The sequence below is a fragment of the Poecile atricapillus genome, chromosome 14 (assembly GCF_030490865.1).
Source record: "Poecile atricapillus isolate bPoeAtr1 chromosome 14, bPoeAtr1.hap1, whole genome shotgun sequence".
In the NCBI taxonomy this organism is placed as follows: domain Eukaryota; kingdom Metazoa; phylum Chordata; class Aves; order Passeriformes; family Paridae; genus Poecile; species Poecile atricapillus.
In genome coordinates this window covers 10,259,473-10,282,292 of record NC_081262.1, presented here as the reverse complement: position 1 = coordinate 10,282,292, position 22,820 = coordinate 10,259,473, and the positions used below count along the sequence as shown (strand labels likewise).

At 37.5% G+C, this 22,820-nt stretch overlaps 1 protein-coding gene across 3 annotated transcripts in view; it reads right to left on the bottom strand.

Annotated features, from left to right (window-relative positions):
* The window catches only part of LMTK2 (lemur tyrosine kinase 2), a 41,897-nt gene that overhangs the window by 11,572 nt on the left and 7,505 nt on the right, over positions 1 to 22,820 (bottom strand). For all 3 annotated transcript variants that reach the window (XR_009278756.1, XR_009278755.1, XM_058849537.1), the window contains exons 2-9: positions 15,608 to 15,732; positions 14,631 to 14,775; positions 12,846 to 12,919; positions 12,230 to 12,348; positions 11,431 to 11,518; positions 4,643 to 4,776; positions 1,543 to 1,627; positions 791 to 912 (exon numbers count right to left, since the gene is read on the bottom strand). Coding sequence is in view for 1 of the 3 variants with exons in the window: in XM_058849537.1 (XP_058705520.1) it covers positions 791 to 912; positions 1,543 to 1,627; positions 4,643 to 4,776; positions 11,431 to 11,518; positions 12,230 to 12,348; positions 12,846 to 12,919; positions 14,631 to 14,775; positions 15,608 to 15,732 (892 nt within the window). In the remaining 2 variants the exon portion in view is untranslated. The remainder of the gene's footprint in view (positions 1 to 790; positions 913 to 1,542; positions 1,628 to 4,642; positions 4,777 to 11,430; positions 11,519 to 12,229; positions 12,349 to 12,845; positions 12,920 to 14,630; positions 14,776 to 15,607; positions 15,733 to 22,820) is intronic.

Below are 22,820 nucleotides of genomic sequence, written 5' to 3'. Positions count from 1 at the left end.
TGCATAAGAGGCACTAAAATACAAGTTGGAAACCTTAAGACCCTGGCTGCTTGTAGTCCAGATGAACAGTATGAGCTGAGGAAGCCTCCTTGGAGGATGGAAGCACATTAGTTTTTTACATAATTTCTGTACACCCCACTTGCTTTCTGCAACACTACTTTTAAAACACCAAACAAAGTCTAGTTTACTATTTAATATCCTTTGAATATAAAGCAGGAATTAACTACAATGTTTTCAGAAATGATAGTCTAATCCATAATTTCCATTATCCTAATTTCTTGGGGCTTGAGAACTGAAGTAGAACTTGGCAATTTCAAAAACATTCATCTTCAAGTGTTCACCAGCCACTGTCTATCAGCTCTTTGGCAGCAGAAACCATCAGTTAATTGCTGCTCTCAAATACTGCAGCAAGAACGCAGCATTTTAATTAAAATGCCACTGTTCTACCAATTGAACTTCATCAAGCTCTAGTGGGATCAACTTTTTATGTCACTCACAGCTACTTATTCTTGGAAAAATAATTTACCATTTCTTTCCTTTATAAACATCTGAAAGTATTTTTATTAATATAAACACATATCACTCTGTTAAACATTTTTGCTTACTCCTTAACTTTCTCTCAACAGATTTCTAAGCATCTTTGCAAAGCAGGATATGGTTTCAGGTTTACAGAGATTAACCTACTGCACATCGGATGCATCAGGCCAATATAAATATTATTTACTCCTTCATTAACATTTGAAAATATGTTCACAAATCTCACTGAAATTTTTTAAAGCCTTCTACATACCATATGTTACTGTATTTATTTTGCTCTGCTGATAACAGTCTGTCTTGAAAACTTGTTACCAACTCAGGTGCAGTCCATCGTAGAGGAACAAGTTTCTTCTCATCTGTCTCAATATAATCTTCCTAAATTATTGATCAAAATGAAGAAAAAAAATGTTAAAAGGCTGAACACACATTGGATCAACTTCCAGATAGTGATAGTCCTTTCCTTAGTATGTTTTTATGTGATGCTTATGTAAAAAATTAGAAATAAATATAATCCCATTTTCCCCAAGTAGCAGAGAATAATGCTATAGAGGAAAGTCATTCACTGGTCACTGCACAGCAGAAACAGGAATGCCAATTTCTTGTTTAAGGTTTGGTACTTACAAGGTATTTTAATTAATGTCTTTAATTTTTTACTTTCTTGATATACTTCAGTATTTTGAATATTTTCATTAAGAAATTTGAACTTTTCTTTCAAATACATCCTTAAAACTCATTAAAATTAGCTTGTGCATATTGTAGAACTACTGTAAATAGGACCAAAAAAGGGTGGATTTAGCAGAAGATTCCAGAAGCATAAAAAGAACTAATCTCTAGAAAGGAACCTATTCTGGTACATGAACTTGCTACAGTTATTTACCAGTAATACTTCAAAAGTACATTATTCAAATAAAGGACGATCTAGTATCAGTTTACAACTTTCAAGCATGCTTGTAACCTTGGCCCCTGAATCCTTTAAAAAAGTGGTCCGTGACAAGATTAACTTACCTTATACCTACTGAATCCTATACCATAATCTCCTACTTTGACATTTAAATCGGATGTAAGGAAGCAATTCCGTAAGGCCAAGTCACTGCAAATGCAAACAAATGAACAATGAGACAAACCAGGAGGTCTTCAATGCAAATTCAGACAAATGGGTTAACAGAAGTGACAATTTTTAGAATAGTCAGGTCACAGTTTGAAGTATCAAATGAAAAACAAAGAAAACTATTCTTAAAAAAACTTAGAATCTAAAAATCAAGTACTTATGTGGAGTTCCAGATTACAGCTGGAAGTAACAGGAATAGATCAGTAACACAAAACAGTGCTAAGGATACAGCATCAACTCTAGATACACTTTAGCAACCCTCTGTGCATGAGCTGTAGGCTGATCCCATAGATCTAAATCCTACTGAAGGCTGAGGCAAGCTGGGTACAAGAAAGGTGTGCTCTTGGAGCTCCTGCAGCTCCTTCCTGATCCTCTTCTGAGGAAATTCAACTAGTCCACACATTCCAAAAGACCAACTCATATGCAGTGCAAACCCAGGTGCTGGGGTAAGCAATTTCTAAAGTGCAATTGTGATCTAAACTAAACATTAAGATAGTTTTCCTGTTGCTTACATTTTTGTTAAGTTTTAGAACCTATACATGCCAACAATTGATTCACATATCTCACTGGAACACTGCAGCCACTACTGTTCTATACAAACACTCATCACTTCCAGAAAAAACAAGCACTGATAGGGCTTCTCCTTAGAGAGGTCTTATTGGACAAGACTTGTTTTGTGGCCAAAGGGCTGTCATTTCCCTCAGGCACTCCCACTGCTTCAAAGTAGAATCAGTTTAGAGCCACAGAACCAAGCAGACTCTGCATTCTGGAAAGCTGCAGTCACTTCTCTAGAGCAGTGGTGTAGACTCTTAAGCATTCAAGCTACACAGAGCACTTACATGCAGTTATTCCATTCTGCTCACAATCCTCTCATGGAGATTACGTGGGCTGTTCACATGCTACAGTGATGTCAACCCTCTTTACACCTATCATTGCATGGCTTGCATGTTAATTGTCATAGGCAAAAGCTATCCGCAATTCAGATTAGGTTTAAATAATAATAATTTATGATGATACTGAGCAGCCACTAATATCTTACATCTACAATTAAGCTCTTAAAATAACAAACCCATACATTACACATGAACCAGAACTACAGACAGCCTTTGAAAAAGACCAGCATTAAAAGTAATTTATTTCATACAAGTCCTTCAATAAACAAATCACAAAGCTTTTGAATAGACACAGAATTTTCAAGTTGCTACCAAAAACCAGACCACAAATACTCACAAACCAGCAGTGCTGCTGTAAGAATATAAAGAGGCAGTTTTAGGAAACCCATCATGCAAACTCACAAATTTATGCAAGTTTAATGAAGCTGGAACTGTGGCTGCAACAGCAAAGAGCTCAGCAGACTAATTGCTCAAATATTTCACTTCTCAGTTTCACAGAGGGGACCAGGCAATTAAGTGCCCTGGAAGAACTCTACCTTTGCTTCTGTTGGCTTAAAAAAAAGTCTCTGAAGTAAAAACGGCCTGAAAGCTACAGCTTGTCTGCTACAAAGAAAGATGATGATGTTTTCCTTTCCAAAGTCATAGAACTACACAGGTCAGAAACACATCTATAACCTTCAAGTATGTCCCAGAGCCTGCCAAATTCTTTTATACTATTTAAATAAATATCGTGGAAAAGAAAAATTGTTGGCTGCTTGAATTTACCACTAACAACAAAATCACTGATGCTGGAGCTTTACCACTTACTCTGACAGCATCAGGATAGTGTTGCTAGAAGTAAACATTATAATGAGAATCTTGCAGATCCACAGATTAATTATTTACCAAGTTTATCTGTATTTCACTGAAAATGTACTGTTAAATTTAATACCTATAGAGCCGTGCTGCTGCAAGACGAGAAACTGATCCCTCTATTAGACAGGTACTACTGGTATTACCTTCAAGTCATTTGAAATTGTTAAATGGGTTAAAAGAAGAGCCATCAGCTGAGTCCAGGCTTTGGGATTTTGCTGCTGTTTTAAACCTGCACCTTTTAAACCTTAGGTGTGAGACTTCGCTTCTCCCTAAAAACAAGGTCTCTGCCTTCCCTAAGCAGAAAGATGTGCATTGATGAGCTCCAACACAAGCTCCTGACTTGCTGAAAGAGTGATGCAAGTGCTGGTTCTACAGCAGACTGACAAAGTAACTGTCTTGTAGTACCAAAGGTTTCACCAGGTAAGCCACATTTGGAGAACAAGTACTCTAATATTTTAGTCATCTTAGAGGTTAATGGCTTCCAGTTCCTTAACACCTTTACATTTAAAGGAAAAAAAAATTGTATTTTTCTGGGTGACTTGTTTCATGAATAAATTTTCCCAGCCTTTTGCAACTACTGCCTTTCTTTCAGTATTGACTACATGAACTTTAATTAAAAATAATTGTATTAATTAAAAATAAACCTAGCATTTCCCCCAATGGGAACAAGATTCTTCTCCTAGCATGATTACTTTGAAATATGACTACCTCCTTTAGTGAAGATTTAAAGGTTACATGAAAAACAATTCAGTGAGACAATACCCCTTTCAGTCAGGTTTTCTTTCTAAACTCAGCTTCCTCCTTACTGCTTTAGAAAGGCTTTTTTTTTTTCCATTTTTAATAACACAGGTAACATTACCAAAGATACATTCTAAATTTCTATAATCTAATAGCAATCCAAAACAGGTAAGATTCATTCTAACTGAATTTTAACACCCCTCCCTCCAAAATAAACAAAATTAATTTGACTTGGCCAAGAATTAATCAAACAACTACACGTGGACCGGTTTGGCAGCAGCTTGTGCTCTATGGAGTGCAAACCCAAAGAGCAGGTGATCAGCTTTCAGACAGGTGGAGCTGGAACACCACACCATTGCAGCTCAATTAGCACCTTCATTAGCATCACACCTTCATGCCTCAGGCTATTTCACATGTTTGTGGAAAGAGTCATCAATACCCCCGGATTTTAATGAAAATATGACTAATTTCAGAGTGTATCTTGACTGACTGGCATTTCTCAGGAGCCTACCTGTGCACGAAGTTGTGCTTGTGCATTACAGCGAGGCCAGCGGCGATCTCGCATGCCATTCTCTGGAGCAGCATTATCTGAGACTCTCCTTTAATGTGCTCCTGCTCATTGCAGATATAGGTTTTCAGGTCACCCTGTAAAAGAAGTTGAAGATATTTATTACCCTTATATGTTGGTTGAATCTGAAAAAATTATTTTTAATAAAGATCTAACTGACCACATTACTTATTTTACCACATTTATGCTCAATAAAATAAAGCTCCTCAAGTTTCCAGACTCCAAAAAGGATCTTATATAAGTTATCTAAGGCATATGGTATTGTCCTTTTTAATCTAATCTTTTAGTAATTAACGTCCTAGATCAAACTGCCACATAAAATCTGTCATGCATTAATAACTTCCATTAAAAAAACCCAGAGTTTGATGAGCCTCTGCTTTTAAATTATATGAGTTTTCAAGTGCTCCAAATCAGCAAAGCTGTCTGGAATTTGTAAGGGGCTGGAAGGGAGAGACTAGAGATTTTCAGATATTGCCAGCTAACCAGTTTTCTATATAAAAAGCATGGTAATACAGCCCATTTCAGTCAGAATTCTGATGATGGCAGCAGTTTTACTGAACCCAGGCAATGCTGAGCAATAGACATGCAACTAATGAGCCCATAGAAACACTCCATAAATTACTAAAAAAAGAACAGCTTTGAAATAGAGGAAAATAATTGAATACTGTCCAAAAATTCAGGAAAAGGAAGACTTATGTAGTAAGAGAATCCAAGCAAGGGAAAACATTGTTGTTTGTTTTCTCACAGTTTGACTTTTAACCCAGCAGTCCTGCATTTTTGTTATTTAAAATACAGACTTTCTGAAAGGTTAGCAAATTATTTTAAAAACATTTCTGTATTGAGACTGCATAACATATATCACAACTTGTTTCACCAACATAACACACTGGGCTCTGTCTATGTCCGTTGTCTTCCCAAAACCTGGGCCAGGAAGCTCTTGCCAGAGCAGAGTTCCAAACAATTAGGAAAGGAACAGTGTTTGTCATGCGGGTTCCAAATGGCAGAGTCCAAGGAATACGATCCCGGAACACCCAGCTGAACTGACTGCAGGTGGCAGCAAGAGCCTGAATAAAGTCAAACTCTAAAATTGTCATTCATTTAAACAGCAACTGCTTGCTTAGGGCTTGACCCAGGTGGATTATGTTCCTAGGATGCCTGAAATACACCCAGGAATTACTTTTTAATTTTTAAATGCATTAGTAACAGCAGTGCTGTGTAACATCCCTTATTTAGTAGATTATTCATGTAGGCACATATTTTTGTAGGAAAACTAACTTATATTAAATCCAGCACCTTGAAACATACTGGTTCTATGCTCCCATTCTGGTCTAGTTAAGGCTACAATCAAGGTTAAAAAAATGAAATAGATACTTTTGGTATTGCTTGTACCAAACTGGGGTGAACCAATGGTCACACTCAGGTGCTGAGCTGCCCTTCAGAAGACCCTGGACAAGCTGAAGAATGCTTCAACAGGGACCTTATGAACTTCAGCAAGAGAAATGTAAACTCTCACAACCAGGAAGGAAAAATCTCTTGCAACAGCATAAAGTGAGCAATGGCCAGCTGGGCAGCTCTGCAGGAAGGGGCCTGGGGATCCTGGGGGGGCAGCAAGCTCCACATGAACCCTGTGTGCCCTGGCAGCAGACTGGGAGCAGCTCCTGGGCTGCACAAACAGGGCCAGGGCAGCTCTCACCACCTTCTCAGCACTTGTCAGACCACACTGATCCTGTGCTCAGAACTGGCTGTGCCAGAACAAGACACACTGGAGCAAGTTCAGGAAAGAGCCATCACAACAGTCAGGGGGTCACCATGAGGAGAGGCTGAGGGAACCAGGCTCATTCAGCCTGGAAAAAGAGACTTCAGCATAATGACTGTCCAGTATAAGTTATTAAAGACTAAGCCAGGCTCCATGTGGAGTATGGATGGAGGATGAGAGAGAACAGGCATGAGCTGGAACATGGGCAGTTCAGACTGAGTGTAAGCAAAACAGTTTTTCACATAAGGACATGAACAGAAGTGCAGGCTTCGCAGAAAGAACACAGTTTCCATCCCCGGATGTTTTCAGGATTCAGCTGGACAAAGTCCTGAGAAATCCAGTCTGACCTCAGGATGATACTGCTTTGAGCAGGAGGCTGGAGACCTCCTGAGCTCCTTGCAAGCCTGAATTATCCTATGATACTTCCCTGCCTAAAAGCAGACAGTAGCAACACAGCAACATTCTCCCTGCACTATTTTGAGAGCCACAAAATGGCCCTTTATTGACAGACTTTTTAACACAGTAAATATCAAAGGTTATATATATCTGAATAAATGCAGTTCTGCAAAATTCACTGCAGAAACATCTAAATATAAAAAGCTCAATAATCATGCTTGAGGAAGGCTCTACTTTATCTCCAACCTCCTCTGCTACTCTGCCTTTTCCCTCCTCTCCTGGGATTCCATGAAGAACTAAATTCTGCCTTTCTTCCCACCCTTCTCAGTTCAGCCATTTTTATAAGTTTTAATATACTTTTTCTCTGTATCAGCCAGAAGCTGGTGGCACACTTACAGTCAGTACTTACTCTTTGGCAGCTTTATGTTTGTGCAAATTCTGAACACCCAAATGGCTGACATGACTTGCTAACCAGAAGGCACTGATTTAAAACTGATGATGGTTTTAAAAACGTGAAGCAGTTACCAAATTACCTCTACTGAATACATTCTACCAAGTTGTCATAAACTGACAAATCCTCCCCTTTTTTGTTAAACCACACACCACTGATAAATCTGCTCTTTGGCTCGTATCCATATTGACCATGATCATTAAATAGATTCACTGAACTCTTTGATTATGAAGTTTTCATTGCAAAAATTCTTTTTCAATTAGAACATGCTTTCAAGTGGCAGTAATTAAAAAAAGAACCAATCACTGCAAGCAGACGCTTTCCCCTACCAGCAACATCCCTAAAGTAAGCTACAGAGCATTCCAGGCAAATACTGCATCCTGATGATCTCATCTGCACAGGGAATTGCAAGACTTAAAGAATTTCTGTAAGAATTTGATAGGCAAATCAACCTCACAATATACATAAAACTTCCACATTTGACTAACTTTCCTTTTACTCATAAATTATGTCAGTCCATTAGAGGATTTGCTGTGCTGACAAAATGCTGGCCACACACAGGGCTGAGTAATATATTAAAGTTAATAAGACAGCTACCACTATTTTTAACCTGGCATCATTTTGCAATGTTTAACAGTGAACAGTTAACTATTCATAGCAGACTGCACCAACATACAATGCAACTAATATAGGGAAAGGGGCTGTGAAACCTTTCTGAGCATTTCTTCTTATATTTACTATTTTCTAAATTACTTTAACACAGACAAGGCATACAATTTAACAGCTTAAGTCACTTATGTGCATCTGACTTCTCCTGGTTCCCTCCCAGATCTGCAAAGCAAGGGATACAGAGAAACTTGGATTACATTATAAAGTAGACTAAATGTTAGGCAAAACAGTTCTTGCACATGCAACTAGCAATCTTGTGTAACAGAAATATACCAGGAGTTTCTGTGGCCAAGAAAACAAGTAAGCCAGCCTGCCTGACATTCAGCATTGCCACCCTGACAGCTCTGGTTTCTCTGCACTACAGTTTCCAGTGCCTCTGATTGAGACCTTTCAATGCCAAGGAGCCTGGGAACTGATAATCCAACAGGGCTGCCTAAGCAGCCAAGACAAGGTCAAATGGCCCTAAAAAGGCTGCAAATCTGAGCAAGAGAAGTAGCAAAAGAAGGACACACTGTGATAGGCTATGAGTTTGAAGGAGTGTGAATAAAACAACCTCTGTACTCTCCACACTCTTGGTCAGCAGAATAGCCACATTTTTTGTTACTCAGCAGGCCAAATTTGCTAAACAAAGTCAACACTGCCACGTGAGCCTCAAAAGAACTTGTCACCTGAAGATATTAAAACTTCCTATCCAACACAGCTTGTCTTCTTGCCATATTTTTTCAGAACTATTGAATTCTTAAACACACAAGTACAAGGGATTAAATCAAGTTTACTTTGCTGGATATACATAGACACCACCATAACATAAGGGAAAGAGCTTTAGCTCAGCGTTAAACCACTGGCAGCTGAACAGGACCACATTCCTCATCCTTCCCATTTGAACAATAGTCACCACAGACACTGAAATCTTTAATCAATCACTTAAGTTCCACCTGTCCTTATGCTTTTTCTGCTGAAGAATCACTCCCACGTGTTTTGGAAGCACCTCTATGCACCCAATTCATCAAATTTTAGGGGGAAAAAAGTACAAAAGGAGCTTTGAGATCAATTACTAGAAGTCTAAAAAATCCAAATAACTGCCATTCCAACCGCAGTGATAAAAAACTTCCTGACATTACCTAAAAACCTTTTTACTAAAAATCCCTATTTAGCCACATCTCCTATTCCATCATGCTTCCTTCACGTTCCTTCCTTCTCTTCTCTGTGATTACTCCAAAATTGCAACCTCCCACTCCGGGCCCTGGACTACAACATGAATTAGTGATGTACAGGGATACTGAGCTGCTTGGCCCAGTCTGCACCAAGCTGCAAAGGGAACATTGTCCTGTCTGGCCAGCCCTTAAGTGTTTGTGTGCACAAAGAAAAAAATATCATCATGTCTAGGAGATACTCAGTTCTACCAAGCAAGAACTCTTTAAGTGAGCCAGACTTTAATATGAAGGTTATGTTTAACAGACTGTAATATATAATTTTCTAAAACCAAGTTTTAGTTCACTTGGAATAGAATTATGAGCACAGACATTTATTTTCCATTCCAAAGAAATTACCTAACTACACTCAAATTTGTAAAACTACCACTTTTACTGTCAAGCTTACTGCCACCAGTAAAAAGTGAAAATCTATTTCATCCCCTTAAGTAAAATCCTTTCCAGATTACCCTGTAGGATCATGACAACTTCTGGCATAAATAATCAGGCATCAAACGAGGATATTATTTTTTCCTATATAACTAAAGTAGGGCAATCTTTAAAAGCTACTCCATCTTCAAATTTAAAGTTGGATTAAATCACGTAACTATTTGACTACATGGCAGCAATTATGATTGGATATCTGATAGGATCTATAAAATGCAACTCTCTTTCCAGGATGCTTTTAAAGAAAATCAAATTTGAATAGCAGGTTTAAAAATTAATAAGTAGTATTCTCTTTCTACATTGAAAAACTACGAAAAACCCTATCTGCTAACCTTAGGCGCGGAGTTTTTAATCGTTAGCAAACCCAGAACATTTCACTTTGATCGGTCACTTTAAAAATTCAGGCATTTCTTCATTTGGGAAAGAAGGATTTTATCAGCACTTCTGCCTCATTAATTTACCACAGCTAACACATTTCAGCAAAAGAGCAGCATGGAAAAATATAGTTATTTAAGGTCACAAATTAATTGATATTTCTCCAAAAACTCATGTTCGTGCAACTAATTTAAATTGCCTGAGGCAACTAGAAGCAGATTTTTGCACCTGAGTTTAAAGGAAAATTCTGCAGTAGTGAAACTGGTAAAAAAGATCTTCCTGAATTTTATAAATGCAAACTATCTTATTTCTGAAATAATTATTTCTTTGTAACATCCATGCACTTCTGACTTCATTTCTGTCTTGACATTTCCCAAGAAACTCTGCTTTGGGTGACATCTATACAACAAACCTTAAAAGCAATTACTGAGCCAATGTTTAGGCAGCCACTTGGACTTTGGGGTTTGTTTGGTTTCAGTAATGTGTTATGCTACAATAAAATAATTAAATATTTCCAGACCATGGATCCAAATTTTTGTTTCTCATGGCTCTGCACACTGGGCACAGTTCAAAGGCTCTGTACATGCCCCCCTTCCTCACAACATTCAGGAACATTCCAAGGAATGCAGTGGCCGAGCAAGGCATTGTGCTGTCCCTCCCACTCCAGGGACCATGTGGCACTGAAAGCAGTAGGAACACCCTTCAGTGTGTTCCTAGCTTTTCTTTTGGTGCCCAGGAAGCACAAGGTAGTTGCCTGGGGGGGTAGAAACAGCATGAGAAAGGAAAAAAAAGGATACGAATGTAGGGAAAAGAAGAGTACCATAAGAGAAAGGATCAGGAAGACAATGAAGACTGAAACTGGAAATTCTAGCTATTAGAATACATGTCACTGATATCAGAAGTGAGCACACCATTGCATTTTAACACAAAGCAGCACAGCATGGGTAAAATTTGGGCACTCTGGAGGTGGGGGAGACGGCAGAAGGGAAAAATTCTTGCATTTTCCTCAATTAACATTTTCATAGAAATGATAATAAAAGCACATTAAGATTGCAGACAGCAAATATTTTGGATGTGATTGATGTGTGCATGTAATACTGGACTGTGATAAAAAGCTCCCTGCTATGACACCCTCTGCCCTCCAAGCTCCCTGCTGAAGGCAGACTGAAAGAGACTGGTAATTCCATTATCAAGGAACAGGTAATTGCCTCTTCAGAACACTCCACATGCACTTAGAACATACACGATGAACTGAAAAGAGTACAAACAAAAAATGGTAATTGTGGTTCCTCTAAAAAAATAAACAAAAGCCTTCTAGAATTCTAATTAATCAAAAAACTTCCCAGAAAGCAGAAGAATCATTTCATGAGCAAAGGACAGTAAATATACCACACACAATATACACCAGTGGAAAAACAACTGCAGCATCTTACATAAGTGCACTTACCAAGTCACAGAACTCAAAAACTAGGAGATAAGGAATGGCTTCAACACATTGCCCAATACACTGGAGAACATTTGGATGCTGAAGAATGCTGGAGTGAAAAAATACAGTTAAAGCCCAGAAGATCACAGTAGAATGTAACACACTGAAACCCCTACCAGAAGTTTCAACATGTAACAACGGAGGGGGGTGGCAAGAACAGAAGGTGCAAGTACCAAAGCCACAGACTCCATTTGTACCTTTGTATCTCCTTTTGTACTGCTGAAGTGTATCACTGACAGCCACCAAAACTCAGAGGATCTCAAACCCAAAAAAACCAGAATTGCCACATGAGAGTCACACCCATCCTCCCATGACCCCTCATACCAAAAATAAAAGCATGTAACTCATGAACTACACCAGGGCACAGAGCTGGCTAAGATATAAACCTTTTTTTAGCCAGGTTAGTTCCCAGCCTGATCAGTTACTTTTCCTAAATTGCTCCAAAACCACTTGTGCCAATGCAGCAGAAGGCATGATATTTCTTCTGACAAATGCCAACAACCTAAGCATAAATGCAAATATAACCAGCACATTAGAAAGAACCAAGAAAGCTCTTCACTGACCAACCTTTTCCAGCACATCCGTGCAAGGTAAAGCACACTAAGTTATGTGAACACAACTTTTGCTCACTTTGGGTTGAGTGTATTTCACATTTTAAAGACAAACGTTACAGTTATATGGGAGGGCAAGCAGAGACAATAAAACTGAGCAATATCCATAATTTATCTGAAGCAGAATAAAGCTCTGAAACATTACTTACTAATATGGTTCTCCATTTCTTAAGAATTGTTCCTGCTCCTTGGGACCTGCACTTGCCTTTAACTCCTTCACTATTACCCTTGCTACACTAGTGCCTGTGTAGATCTCTCCAAGGAGAACCTGAAAGAGACAGGGTCTTTAATCAGAGAGGAAAAAACATTTGTAGTCTCACTGCAAAGAAAAACAAGAGCTAAAAACATGTTGCAGGAAAGATTTTCTGGCTTTTTTACAAACACAAACAGAGCTTAGATAAATACACATACTTAAATCTTGACAACTGAGCTACATGTCAGCTTTCAAAAAACATGTTTTCTAGTGAAGATCACTTATTGAGCTAATTTTTTTCCCAGAAAGAATTGGTAAAAATGGGAGTGTATTAAATAAAATCCATGGAAGTGAAATGTCTAACTAGGCTCTAGTAAGAATCTACAAGTAAATTTTAAAAGCACAGATTAGTGCTATGATTACAGCTAAAAAAGACATGCAAGAAAATATCTAATTTCAACTAAATTTTTTCTATGCCTTTTTCTTTTTTTAGTACTATTTTAAAGTAAATACAGAGGCCTAGTAAGCTGAGAATAAGCCTCAATCTGTGCAATATAGAGATAACTCCTCACCTTTCCAAACCAGCCATTTCCAATTTCCTGGATGTAGTTTAGACTCTGACGTGCAACTTGAGACTTTGATCCATCTGTCACACAATGAAACAAATGTAACACATATCAAACCACTCAGATGGCCAAAGTTAGAAACTGCTGAGGAAATAATGCAAGCTCCTACAAGATTTATTCCCAACTGGGTGCACACAGCACAAGCAGCAAACCCTAGTCAGATGTACATAAAGTAGGAAGGTAATGTTGTGACAACAGCACTCGAGTGAAACATTTCTCAGGTCCATCTTCTAAACTACACCAGAACACACCTCCAGCAAAACCACAGCAATTGTCCTGATGAAATGTGAACTTACAAGCTTTTAATATACTCAGCAAGTAAAGCAAAAAGGCTAAGTTCTGCTTCTAATATAAAAGCGTATTATAGCCTGTAGCTGGGTAGAGAAAATAACCTACTTACAAAAGTCTCCTGTGTAAATAAAATAGAAAACCCAAGACAAAACTCGTTGTTTGTACATCTTAACATTTCAAGTTATATAGAGTTACATTTTAAGAGAAAAGGTTTGACTGCTTTATTCTTCAGTCCAACTGCCCTACTTGTAGCTACCATCTGGAAGGAGGACATTTTTCAACTAAAAATACTTCACATAAGAGCCCAGAGAGGAGGACAGGAAAGAAAACCCAGCTCTCGGCAGAGGATGGGCAGTAACAATGGGCAGACCTCACTCACCAGAAGAGATTCAGCAGTGCTGATCCCTCTGCTGCCCAATTGGTTAGGAACACTAATTGATTTAAACAAAACCTTTTCTTGTCTGAGAATTCTAGCCCACAATTCATTTCCATAAACTACATACAGAGCAGTATTATTGTACTGGAAGAGCCAGAGCTGTATAATTCACTGTCAATTTGCTCCTAAGCATGGTGAAGGCCACAGCAGTGCAACCACATTTTATCAGAGTACTCAGGCACATTGCATTACTTCTGGCAAAACACTTGTTGTGACAGCTTCATTTTAACAATTATGGCTACACAGAAGAGCTGACATAAAATTTTTCACTCATAATTTTTCCCAGCTCTTCAAAATACTGAGTCATTTGTACAACTGTGTCATTTGTATTAAAGGCACACAGTTTCTTGAAATTTGTATAGGAATTTTACTAGAAGCTTCCCTGAACATCTAAAGATCAAGTACTATGTAAAATTATGTGAAATAGCACAAGATGAGAGTAAGTACTTTAGGCTAAGCTCTGTTTATAATATGATAAGACGCTTAAGTTTCCTTTTACAAAAATTGTATTTTAAAGAGTACATTCCAAAACCCCTTCCACACAGGGAGATGAAACCTAATGCTGTCTCACCAAGATCACATTTACTGCACAAAGAGTCTACAGTGACATCAAGAGGGTGATGCAGCTGAGCAGTAGCACTGCTGTCAAGTAAAGGATTCACTCATTTCAATTTAAGGGTGGTGGTTAAAATCCAATGACAACTTAGCCATGAAGAAAACCACTAAAGAGCAGAAGTCACAAATGTCCCAGGGTACCTGGGATCTAGAGGAGGGGGTTTAAGGTAGTTTTGTTCTCTTCAACTCTCTTACCCTGAGGTAAGAGAGTTAAATATCTTAGGAGTAATATTTCCCCTTTTATCCTTTGCCCTACAAAATATATTGGCTCAGTTTATGGAAATTTGTAACAAGTTATTAATTACAGTAAAGTCAAACAATCAGCCACACTCCATTTTAGACATTGAAAATGCCTACTTTTGTTTTTGTATTGAAAACCAGTATTTTACCTGTACGAGACGGAAATTGGGAGGGAGTTGGTAAAGCAATATTGGGAACTGAAAGAGTAAACACTTCTGCTGGAGACTGAACAGATGGAGTATCTTCTGCTGGAGGTGTAAAATCTATTTCATCATCAAAGTTATCTTCAAATTCCTAAATAAAAGAAGTCTTAGTAAACAAGCTGATCCTTGCCTTTAAATAAGTACTAATACATTTCTTTCAGTTTGAATGAGCACTGCTAAGGAAGCTAAGCTTTTTTTCCAAGGATACTGACAGATATTTAGTGCTCTATTCATTATTTTACATTAATTAACTGCTGTCTTAAAGAGATTAAAGCGTTGGTTTTAATAATCAAGGGGTTTTTATTTAGTTAGGTTTTTGTGGGTTTGGTGGTTTGGGTTTTGTTGGTGTTGGGTTTTTTGCTTTGTTTTGTTTTTACTTTAAATGCTAGCCCAGGCTTTGAATGAATTACTATGAACTGCTGAGGCCAAATATTCTCCATTTAGAAATGAGAGCAAAACTCAATTTTAGGAGCACTGATTACAGATGTTCCAAAAGTAACAATTCTCTGATGACAATTTATCATGAGTTTTGCTACAGTGGATAGCATCTTCAGTATTCTTATTTGACAGGAGTGTCCTAAACCCCACCTGCCAACTAAGAAAAAACAAAATAAAACACAGAAAAACAACAAAAAGGTTCTTTATAGCAGAATTGTCTTAAAGGTGTAACTTTTACTACTGATCCTGATAGCTAGTTATTATTTTGAAAAGGCATTAAAGATCCTTACTGCAGCAGGGAGCAATTAGTTAAAATAAACAGCTGCATCAGGACTCCACAGCCTGTAGGAATACAATCACTGTCTGTTTCAGAAGGGAGGACATACAGCGACACTGCAGAGTATTAGCACAACTAATCAAGTTGTGGATATCAGGATGCAGCTGAAACTATCCCTTGTACACACATTGATGACTTCAGGTCTTACCTTGAAATCTATCTCAGGGTCTTTACAGCAGGAGACACAGTTTGCTAGCAGAATGACGAGGACTACCAGAGTGCACAGAGACAGAATCACAAAAGATGAGGGAACTTCAGCTGTAGCTCCTTCTCCTAGAAATAAACATGTATGCAGTATTATATAAATATGTTTAGCATCTTAAGTTCCTTCAAAACATATTAGCCACCTGCATTTATTTAAAAATGGGAGTCTGAACATTTAATTCCATGGATGTGATCAAAGCTATGAGGAAATGGAACAGAAAGGACAAACTGGCAAAACAGATCTGTGCTCCACCACCTGCCTGTACCATTCTGGACCTACTTGGTTCCAGCTAGGAGGCCTCAGTCAATGTGATTTACTGAAGTTTATGATGAACAGTGATAGTACCAAATCTTCAGATTCTGTTTAAGTCAACAAATTTATACAGATATTCAAACACAAAGTAGAAATACAATCTTTTGGAAGACATTTCCCATAAGCTAAAACACCTGACCAATAAGAAGAACAGGCAGCTAGAAGAAATCCTCACCTAAACTGCACACAAATGTAAAAATATATCACTACAGGACAGTACTCTTTCTTTCAATAAATGCAGTGTGACAGTGTGCCAAACATACAAGTTGTTGTCACAAGTGCAATGGATGTAATCAGCTCCACACAATTTGTTTCTTGTGATTTATTAGGTGATTTGTCTCCATTTTGAGAACTTTAGGTTTCTAGCTGTTTTACAAACATTTCCAAATAATTTTCCAAAATTTTATATATAAACATTCTAAAACACATTTCCCGAGATTAAGTCAGGTTATTACTCACACAGGATCAAAAGCCTCAAATGGCATTTTAGAAAAATCTTAAGTTATTGCCAGGGGTATTAAACCTATTTTCATCCCTGTTTTCATTTTCAGTGGAGAACAAAGATACGTGGTTCCCTAGGAGACCAGAGCACACATCTCAAGGAGTTGTTTTTGTTGTTGCTGTTTCTTTTCAAGCAGGTACGGCCACAGGGATCAGAAGAGTAGTTGGACCACATCTGATTAAAATATATTTAGCCATTACATCACTGTCAGAGTTAAACAATGTCAGGTGACCTGGACTGACTGGATTTTATGAGAGCATTTGAGTATCAATGGGAACATCTGGCAATAGGACGTGGGTGCAAATGAAGCCTCTAAAATAAGAAAAGCAGAAGCTAATCACTAGTTAAGGGACACACAAACTTGTCCACCTATCTCTTAAACCTTCAAAAAAACTGCAAAAATTAAGGGATTTGCAGAAAAAGCTACAGCTTTTCATCATGTTCCATTGAACACTTACAGAATATTTACTTATTTTAATTAGATGTAAAAACTAAACCAACATAATAAAAATCCTGCTTTGAAGTGTGTCAGTGTACTTCCAGAAGGTCACATGTTCTGCACAATTAGGAATATCATCAATACAACAAATAAAAGTTAGCAAAAACGGTAGGTTTTCAAACAAGTGATTCTGTTTCTAGTTTCCACAATAGCTTTGGCATTCAAAGCTCATTAGGGACTGGGAATACTTCACTGCAGATATCAAGCATTGTTCAAACACAGATCAACAAGGATGTGAGGCCACTCACCAGCTTTTAGTCATAATTCTGAAGAGAACAAAGTATCTCTGAAGAGGACTCTCAATAGAACAATTTATATTCATCTAAATCAAGCCTTCTATATAACTCAGTGGATATTTTCCCATTTCTAAGTATCAACAAGAAAAAAGGGACTGATACCAGCTGACTTGTGTTTACTTCCTCCAGATGTTCAGTAGCCTTACTAAGGAGACTGAAAATTACCTGAGCTACAAATATAAGCATTCTGTGAAGTCATTAATTAGCTAGATTACTGTAACAAACACAGAGGTAATACATCTGAAGATAAAATATAAGAAATTTCTTTGAACTCTTAATTCAGACCAAATAATAAAAGGTAGCTTTACTACCAGAAAAAAAATTATCTTACCAGGTATTACAAATTAAAATTATTATTTCAGATATTTTTCCAAATCCATCACACATTCATTTCCAAGCTTCCCCATCTTCACCCACAGCTTTACTGAAACAAGAAGTCAACTCACCTCAGACTATCTAATAAACAGATGCAGATTTTCCCTAACACCCAGGTACATCACCACAATCACAATATACTCCTCGCAGTAGAAGATCAAGACTCCTGAACCCCCTCAAATGCATTTGGGGAAGTTGGCCAAGCAAATCCCTGAACACTGAACTCAGGCACCAAGAGCCTTGTCATTACTCACAGAAAGCATTCCTGCTATTTGAGGACTTAACTTCAGACCAGCTCCTTAAGAGGTGGGTATAAAGCACCTCAGCTGCCAAGTGTATAAAACACTAAAAAAATGCTATCAAACTTTATTCTGGTTTCTGGTACACTCCAAGGTCTCTTTTGGCTAACATGAATTTTAGAATGACTTCCTGCTCCCCCCAGAAACTGAGCATTGTCTCTCCTCACCAGAGCTTTCTACTCCAAACACCACATCATCTTCCAGGTGGCCTTTCTGACCAGCCTCAACCAAAACTTGAAGCAGCTTTTCAGTTTGCTTTACTTCCCTCAATCCTCCTGCTTCTTTTCAAGACCTGGCCAGGGGTTTGTGCTCCCAGAAATACATCCACTGCAAGTACATCAGCTGGTCATGATGATACCTCTACCTACAAACTCTCAGCCCTGCACCATCCCAGCTACAGCTGCACAACCACAACTTACAAATACACAAACATTTCCATGCTCACTCCAACTCAGGATCCCCACTTTTGACCCCCAGCAGTTACAACTTATAGCAAATCTATCTAGGAGGATTCAAGCTCGTGATGCTCTTAGGCACAATTTATTAACACAAAGTGAGACATTTATCTAACTCAAAGTGGTTTATTTAACTCAAAGTGAGATATAATGAGCATTACCAATCATAAGTTGCATTTATTGTACATGTTAGATACACTGCATATGTATTCAGACACTTTATATGAAAAAGATAACATTTTAGCTGGAATTCCTTCTGTGACAGAAACTACACATTTATCAAGCCTAACATCTAAGCCTTTTATGCAAGTTACAGTGTTCCCCATAAGGTAACTATCTCTTAAGTGTCCTGGAAAGAATACAGAAAAGAAAAATATTGCTGCTGTTCACTATGTTACTTCCTAACCTCTAAAACCTTTTCAAATTCCCTCGAAATGAAATCATGTGAATGAGCAGGAATTAATTGGAGAAAGTAATGACTTTTTTTTCTTAAAGCAAAGATCATCTTTGAAAAGGCAGATAATAATTAATGGTCTGTTAAGATGGAAGTCATCTAAACTTCCAAAAGCACAAGGCAATTTTCACATAGAAAATTATGAACAGAAGCTTTAATACAAGAAAAATGCCAATTATCCTGGGCAAGTTTCTGCAGCATTTCAGATGACTCACACAAGTAAAAGCTACTTACTAAGAATTACAGAATCCATTTCTGTTTGGATAAACTTTGAAGTTTCTTACATAGTAATTAATAAGTAATATTTTTAATTTGAAGAGTTTTAAAAAAATGGAAAATTAAGTATTAAATTATGTCAACCTGTAATTGGGCTAAAATTTATTGTAAGTGAAGCTATTTTAATAGCTTGCATGAATACACATTCAGTGACAGAAGTCACTGATTAGGTACTGGAACTGGTCTTTGTGACAATGTGCTGAAAATCTGCTGCAGAATAATCTTGTTTGCATTTTTCAACTATTTCCATCCAATGATTAATTCACTGGAGCTTAGTAAAATGACTTGGAACTAGAAGATGTCTAATACGCCCTTGTGTTTGTAAATTGTGAAAGTATGAAGGAATGACATTTATTTTATGATCCTGACTGAAAAAAGCAACCAGCAAGAAATCCATTCTAATTAATGCAGAGGACCATTTTATAAAGAATTGTCCTAAATTAAAAAAACCTGTCAAAAAACAAAAATTGAAATAATTTTAATATAAACCTAGATAAAATCCAATAAACACTGAGAATTCCATAATTGTTGCAGAAGTGAAGATTCTTAATATCATACATTCTGGAGAAGTTAATAGATTTATTCAGCACATCAGTTTAAAACCCTGCCCTATTTACTGTAGCCCTCTGCAGTAACAACCTAAGGCACCTTAATATCTACCCAGAAGTCAGAATCTGCTCTTTAGGAAAGGAATTGCCACACAGATGAAAAAATCATGTCTCTAACATGCCAATGGTAAAAGGCTTCCTGTCAGCTAATACAAACAGTCTAGACTAGTCTGCTTTGGTATATCCAAACTACTTAAGCCAGAGGCCTGGGTTATATCAGTCCTGTATTAAAATGAGCAGGAGATGAAGTGCAGTTGTGTCACTGTGTGTTACTGCAAGGTTAACACAACATAATGCTTTACAAAGCTCTGTGCTAGGACATATTCTGTACCAAAATGACATCTAGATGGTCCTACATTATCAACACAGAAAATCAGGTATTCTTTCAAAGCCTCACAGGATTAAATACATCTATGTCATTTACCCACTTTTTAGAAGTACACAGTATCATAATTCAACACCCTGGCTGAGGCAGATATTTAATTAGTAGCTACTGAAGCAGATTCCTCAGCACCTCTGAAGATGCCATTTCCTAAGCAAGTTCTTCACTAAAGCCTAAATTTGAGCACTGCACATGTCAAGTCAAAGGCTGTACACAGGCAAGTACACAAACAGGCTCACTGAGGAAACGATGATGAACTGTGTTGGCATTCTTGGGATCAAGTACAGACCTGAGAACACACACGTCAGTATTTATTACAATGTTTCAAGGGCTGGAAAATGTTATTTTCATAAAACGCATATTTCAAAGCAACTTCTATAGGCCAGGATTCCCTATACCTTCCTAAGTTTCTTTTAAATCTCCTTTCTTCATAAGACAGTTCTCCAACCACCAAATGCAACACCTAAGGAAAAACAAGTTATTTTTTCACTAGAACTGTTTCCCTTCTCTACCCCATTTCCCAGTATGCCCACAGTACTCTCAAATACCCCTCATGTCATCCACCTGTGGCATCCTTTGGTATCATTAATTACAAGGAATGAGCATGCCAACCAGCCAAATATTCCATCTATGTTTATTTGTCAAGCAACAGCTTCCACTCAGGACAACACAGGACCAGCCATAGCTGCTTATAGATGAGGGATGCTGGGCTTGCCTTTATTCTACTACCTTCTTCTACAGATTAGGAAAGGCCAGGATGCTTCAACTCTTGATTTTGGTTCAATGTGAGTAATCATTATTAAAATCTCCACCTTCAGAAAACTGGGCTAAAAAATGCATGATATCACACAGTTTGAAGCTCAGGGAAAAAGAAGAGTAAATGTATATTCCAGACATTACTGAGTGCACTCATAAAAGACATTCACCACTGTGATAAAGGCAGTGTAAGGCACAGATAAATTAAGCATTATTAGGGCACAGTGAACTTCAAGGGAGCATCTGATTTTAAGCTTTCAGCACAGTAGTTGCTATGCAACAACAGTCCCACTGCATAAGCAAGAGCCCATTTCCTTTCAAGAGCAGCTATATAACTGGCACTAATAGCTATAACTATTTCCAGCACAAATCTAGCATGACAGCAATCACTTAAACTGTCTCTTGGACACACTCAAATTATATGATCATGAACTAAGATGCTACTTTATCACACCAAGTCAGAACAGCACAGTCTTTAAAATACTAATGAATGACCAAACCTAATTTTGTTTCCTAGCTATACCCAAGGCATCTTTCATAAACTTTGTCAGTTTACTTACTTTGCTTTTAACAAATATTAAAGCAACCACATTTAAAAGTGTAATATCACCCTAATTTATAGTAGTTATGACAAATATGATTTTAAAAGCTATCCCAACTTTCCTAAATAATTCTGTCATTCTGTTCTACGCCAGCAATTAAGTGGGAAAGTGCTATCGACTCCTACCCAGTTCTTCACAAGCCAGATTCAGATCATTATTTTTCCCTCATAAAGTGTTTCTCCTGCATTTATTTACTGCCTGAAATCTTCAGAGGTTTGCTACTAATAAGCACAAAACCATACAGACAGAACCAGGCCTATAAATTCAGATGGCCTGCAGGTAACAGGCAGAATACTAAGCCAAACTTCTATTCAATATTATTTTAGACACATCTATTGTGTAATGCCTGATTTGTATGACAAGGTAAAGCACAACAAATACTACAACTCCTCCATTTCACAACAAAAAACCCCAACCAACCTCAAGCACATTCCATTCGTTACCACATTCCTGTAATCTCAATTTTCTCCTGCTATGCTCCATGTAACAACTGAGCCAAAAAAAGCATGATTTTCAAGATTAAGTTTCAGAAGAAATGGGTGCAGTATCATTATTTGTGGAATGCCATATCACAATTGGTTTTAAAATACTACATTAGAAGAGCATTCAAATCACCAACCTTCAACTGAGATACAACACATGCAAACAGAAGTTTTGAAGAAGTGTTATTTGCATTTCAGACATTCTTTTGAAAATAAAACAAAGAATTTTAGCATGAGAGAGACACTCCAAATTCCAATCAGCCTTTGCTTTGAATGGCCATTACCAGACCAGTACCAGTACTACAGGAAGAAACATTCCCAAGATCTCAGAGACTTTCATTGACTTGCTGTCCTCAACACAATGGCAGCACCTTAGTGAAATCTAAAATGGTTCCAAATGTCCAAAGTATTTCAAACAGAGACTAGAAATGTTCCTTCACTGAGCAAATCCCTAAGAACAGACACACAAGACTGCTTAAGGAACTTTTACGTTTCTCAGTTTACATATGAACTTTTCAGCATTCAGATTTTTAGTACTTAAAACACCCAACAAAAGCACAAATGTTTACTATCTTAAAACAATAACCTAGAACAAACTGTTGAATATATTATTAATTGAAGAGTTATTTCAAAAGTCTGTCTTCTCATGACATTATTACTGCCCTTACATTGAATAATGGAAATATCTAATGCATTACTAATAAAGTAACCTTCACTATTACATACCCTTTAATAAAAGCATTTATCACCTGATTTTATTTTTCCTTCTATGGAAAATCCTACATTCTACATATAGTCTCAAGAAAAAACCTCATAGAGACTTAAAGCTATAGCTATCCAAGTTACTTGTGCACAATT